The sequence below is a fragment of the Solanum tuberosum genome, unplaced genomic scaffold (genome assembly GCF_000226075.1).
Source record: "Solanum tuberosum cultivar DM 1-3 516 R44 unplaced genomic scaffold, SolTub_3.0 scf00024, whole genome shotgun sequence".
Classification (NCBI taxonomy): Eukaryota; Viridiplantae; Streptophyta; class Magnoliopsida; order Solanales; family Solanaceae; genus Solanum; species Solanum tuberosum.
The window spans coordinates 1591637-1597113 of NW_006238950.1; the positions used below are offsets into that span (position 1 = coordinate 1591637).

Genomic DNA, 5477 nt, shown 5'->3' on the forward strand with positions numbered 1-5477 from the left:
ATCTACTATAAGACGAGTCATTTCTGATAGTTATTAAAATCGCTTTGTTTGACTACATTTTCGATAAAACTAATCAAGAAACTAAAACAATAGAATGACCATTTGATCATTTACTGATTATGTCTATGTCTACTCGGATCTTCTTCGGGCAATTGGGTACGTTTAAATAAATAAAATTCGACATTGTCGCAACTATACATTATTTTGAGTGAATAATATATCTAGAGAATAGAAATATTGAGAGTAGCTAATAATATCTAAATTTTGGATTGTTTAGTGGAAATTTGAATCAGATGTCCATTGAAATCATACATTAAATGCTTTAGAATCTCCAAATTTAAATTTGATCTACCGCAAATTTAAATTGATCATTTCTAGTAAAAATATAATATACTAAAAGAATTGAAACACTGAGATTTGTTCATATCTATAATTTAGGACTATTTAGAGGAGATTTAAGCTAGTCTGTATTGAATAAAATTCAACTCGTGAGGAAGATGTGTTATAATGTATAAATATTATGTAATTGTGTTTGTGATTATTTACATATCTAATGTATAGCTATAGATCATACATATATACAATCTTACACTATTTATATAATATTGATACATTACATATACATTCAGCCATTAAATTAAATAAGAATTTGATCAATGATACATTTACTTGAGAAGCGGTAGTAAATATTGCCCTAAATTTTGGAATATTACTAGTATTTTTTCATACAATTGTAACAATTGATTTCTTCTATTGTAATATTTTAAGCTCATCCACTATCACCTTGCAAGATGCACTATATATTGTGCAAAATGAAAGATGATTACATATATACGTTCCTCCAATTAATATTTTTTAGTTTCTTCACCCAGTGTTTAATATCCGCATTAAAGTTTAATTAATTTGAATTTGCGCCAAGTAGAATCTCACTCGGACTATAGCGCTTTTTCTATACATTCTTCCAACATTTTTTCTTTATATCAAGTCAATTGGATATGCTTTCAACGAAAATAACTCAAAATTATTAAAAAATTAAATGTAGATATTTCTTTTTGAGATATCAAATTCATCTTTAAACCATTTGGATGAATAATTTTTTTTCAAATTTAATATAAATAGCTTCAATTTCTTTTCAACATAATTTATAAATTTATAAAGCAATAAAAACCAAATAACAATTCTATATAAAAAAAAAAAAGAACAAAAGAAGATAGAACTAAATAAAATAGGATATAGCTAATTAGACAATTTTAATGCTAAATTTTTTTTTTGAAAATAACTATAAAATCATTCAAAAGCCCAAGCATTCTCTTTACAGATCTCCTCTTCTTCCTCTGGAGTAAAATAATTCTTGATATCAAATTCTTTGCATATTTCTTCTGGTGTTTTCCCTTTAATCCTATCGGCAACTTCTTGACACATCATATCCAATATCTCCTTATCATTAAGAAAATTAGCAGCTAAGATAAGAGCATGCAAAATCGAGTGGTGCACCTTCACAAAAGCCTTGTCAAAATCCATCAACATGGCTTTGGAGACGCCTTCCTCCGAATGTTTCTTCCAGTATTCGATCACTTTGGTCATTATTTTGCTATAAACATTAGGCAAGGAAATTACGTTTGAAACACAATCATCTTCAATCATATTCTTGATAGTTTGTGACCGTACAACTATCACCTCGTCGAGCACAAATTCTTTACCATCGTAAGTCTTTAGAGTTAAGAACTTTGTGGAAGAAGACATGGATGGTCAATATATATTTGAATCAAATGATTATAATGTTTGAGAGGTTTGAAGGACTTAATTTATAGAGCATTAAATTTACACTATCCTAATTAAAGTAGGAACTCAAAACCGAAAAAAAAAAGTTTGATGGGAGAATCAGTTTTGCATAAACAATGTCAAATTAGGAAATTGTGAAAATTCTATCTAAACCGTATGTATGTGACCGAATAAGATTAGGAAAAGGAAGCCTTTTTTTTCTTCCAAATCTCAATGTCATGACCCAGACCATCGTGATTGGCACCCACACTAAACCTCCGGTGGGAGAACCATTACTACAATCCAAACCAAGCAATTAATCTAAAAACTAAGGCATTTAAGTTACAGAAGCAAGTTAAATAGCTAAAAACTGAAGTTCTCATAAACTTCCAAAAGATCTAACAACTAAACAATGCGGATAGTACGCCTAGAACCTGAAAGTCAATGTACCAAAACATCTAACAACGAACCAAAGTCTAAACAAGAAGGGTTACAACCCCAAACTAGTGAACTAACAACTAAGTAGAAAAAGTCTAAGTCCGAAATGTGGACATAGACGGAAAGAGAACTCATGGCAGCCCGGAAGAAGTGACTCACCCTTGAATTCGAACGATCACTAATCTTCTAAGCGAGGTCTGTCAATAGCCGCCTGAAGATGCCCTATACTCAACAAAGAAAAACAAGTGCAGTATCAGTACACAACCATAGTGTACTGGTAGGATCACACGGCTATCCCACTAAGTGTAACATACATCAGTCTATACAACAATATAATCACATGCATATATCAAACATGTACAATATTATCAACATTTATGAACGAGGTACAATTTCACATTTCTCAAGATACACAATTATAGCAAGTCATTGGTCCTCTCATAGAACCCAAACCTAAACAGTTAGCAAACCTAAACGTGTACCCGATCCCATGTTTATGCTGAAATGTGGCAACCGATCCCATATTTATGCCAAAACGTGGCAACTGCTCTAAGTTAGTGTGTCGAAACGCAACACCCGATCCATTCAACAAGCCACAATCACAATCAAAAGTATATTCTCATAATCATACAATCAAGTCATGATTACATGGCATTCATTATTCATATATCCTCATTTACAACAAGTGTGATCAACAATGCAACATCCGCATACATTCATGTATCATAATGAAGCAAGAACAAACATACATCACACAATCATAGAATCACAACCATCACCTACCTTGAAACAAGCTTGAAACCCTAAGAAACTTGATCCTTCCCTTTTCGGATTCGTTCCGCTTGTTCTTAGTCTACAAACAATCATAATAACACGGAAATCAATAAACAATCACTAATTACCCAAATTACTAACAATTTTATCAACCCTAGATCATACCCTTGATCCCAACATCCAAATTAAGGCTTTTCCCACCATAATTCTCAGATCAAAACTCTTCCCCATCGTTAATTACCCATTAGATTATGTTCTACGGATCGAAAAACGAATTTGGGGTGTGAAAATTTTACCTTTAGCCTCAAGAATGATGGAAAACTGTCAAGAAAACCCCTGGGTTCGTTCCTTAGCTCTCAAGTTCAAAAATTGCAGAATAAAATATTTTTGGGGTTTATTTACGACTTTAAGTCACGTCGGCACCGCCACAACGGTCCTCACTCCGCTACAGCGACCCTGCCAGGGCGACAAAAATCACCGTCAAAGCGGCTTGCACGAAATAGTGAGCTATTTTAATTATTTCAAGACCCCCATTTCACAACACACCTTCAACCAACGACACTCAGAAAATACCGTTCACGCTACGATCGAATTCAAATTCCGTAAAGTCGTACGAGTTCCTTAACGACTTATCTATCTACTCATGTAATCAAAATCATAATTAAATCACCCGATTGTTACTAGATTTCCCTACACCTTAATGACTCCGATTTCGTCTAAATCTACACTATGTTGGAAAATTTCAACTTACTACGAAAAAGTTTTTTAGCCCAAAATTTTTCTCCATTGGCTTTTCTATAACGACGGAAACCGGTCATTACACTCAATTAGGAGAAAAATTAATATTTTCGTAATATCTAACCATGATGTTTGAAAAGTTGTAAACACATACATAATTATTCATGGAGACTATTGCTTAAAGAAATATAAAATTTCTTGTAATTGGATTTAGTGGGGTGTTTAAAGATTCAATCTTTATCACTCAGAATAAATGTAACAGATAGGAAGATGGTGATAGTAAATTTGAAAAATTAAACAGAATGACCATTTGGTGGAGATCATGTAATCTACATTTTAGGATTGTTTAGTGGAGATTTAAATCAAATATCCATTGAAATTTGCCATTAAAACGTTTCAAACCTCAAATTTTAAAATTTGATCAACAACAAATGTGAATTGATCATTTCTAGTGAATATATAATATTTAAAAGAATTGAAACATCGAAAGTTTCTCATATCTATAATTTAGTATTATTTAGACGAGATTTGAGCTGGTCGATATTGGAAAAATAATCAACTCGTGAGGAAGATGCGTTGCAATGTATAAATATTATATAAATGTGTTTCTGATTATATATACATATATGATATATAGTTGTACATCATACATATATACGATCAGACATTATTTATAAAATATCGATACTTTACATGTACATACAATCATTTAATTAATAAGAATTTTGGTCAATGATACAATTACTTGAGAAGTCGTAGTAAATATTGTCCTAAAATTTGGAGTATTACAAGTATTTTTTTTATAGCAATTGTAGTAATTGATTTCATTTGTTGTAATATGTTAAACCCATCTGTTAATAACTTGCAAGATGCACTATATATTGTGCAAAAGGAAAGACGATACATATATACGTTCCTTCAATTATTATTTTATAACTTTTAAATGAGTGTGTAATATCTGCATTAAAGTTCAATTAATTTGAATTTGCGCCTAGGATCGCACTCGGACTATAACGCTTCCTTTCAAGAATTTTTCTATACGTTCTTCCAATCTATCTAAATTCTTACCTAAATCAAGTCGAAGATTTTTTTTAAGCTCTAGCACCAATTAACATTATTATTAAATTTTTAAAATTGACATGTAAACCAATATAACCTTATATCAAAAGAGAAACTCCATAATGTTTCTCTCTTGTTTTTTAAGTTTTTAGTAGTCTTTTAAAGGATTCCCTAATACTTAAATCATTTTTATGAGTAACTTCAAAGAAAAACTATGTTAAGAAATTTTTCAGTAATTAAATTGTGTCAATTAATTAAGAAAATTTATCAAGTCTATTGGATATGCTTAGAATGAAAATAACTCAAAATTATTTTTTAAAAATTGAATATTTCTTTTTGGGATATCAAATTTATCTTTCAATCATTTATTTTTTTCAAATTTTATATAAATAGCTTTAATTTCTTTCCAACATAATTTATAAATCAATAAAAACCAAACAACAATTATATATATATATATATATAAAGAACAATAGAAGATAGAACTAAATAAAATAAGATATAGCTAACTAGCCTGTCTAATTCTAAAATAAAAAAAGAACAAAAATGAAAAATAACACTAGTGTTATAAAATCATTCAAAAGCCCAAGCATTCTCTTTACGAATCCTCTCTTCTTCCTCTGGAGTAAAATCATTCTTGATATCAAATTCTTTACTATTTCTTCTGATGTTTTTCCTTTAATCCTATCGGAAACTTCTTGACATAT

At 30.3% G+C, this 5477-nt stretch overlaps 1 protein-coding gene across 1 annotated transcript; it reads right to left on the bottom strand.

The window, feature by feature from the left end:
• Window positions 1-1287: 1287 nt before the first annotated feature.
• On the bottom strand, window positions 1288-1743 carry LOC102602109 (SKP1-like protein 1B). The gene has a single exon (XM_006341255.1). It carries the CDS (start codon window positions 1741-1743, stop codon window positions 1288-1290), a length of 456 nt encoding a protein of 151 aa, XP_006341317.1.
• Between the last annotated feature and the right edge of the window lie 3734 nt (window positions 1744-5477).

Excerpts from the sequence above, each read along its gene's own strand:
- LOC102602109 (XM_006341255.1), bottom strand. The coding sequence starts at position 1,743 with ATGTCTTCTTCCACAAAGTTCTTAACTCTAAAGACTTACGATGGTAAA.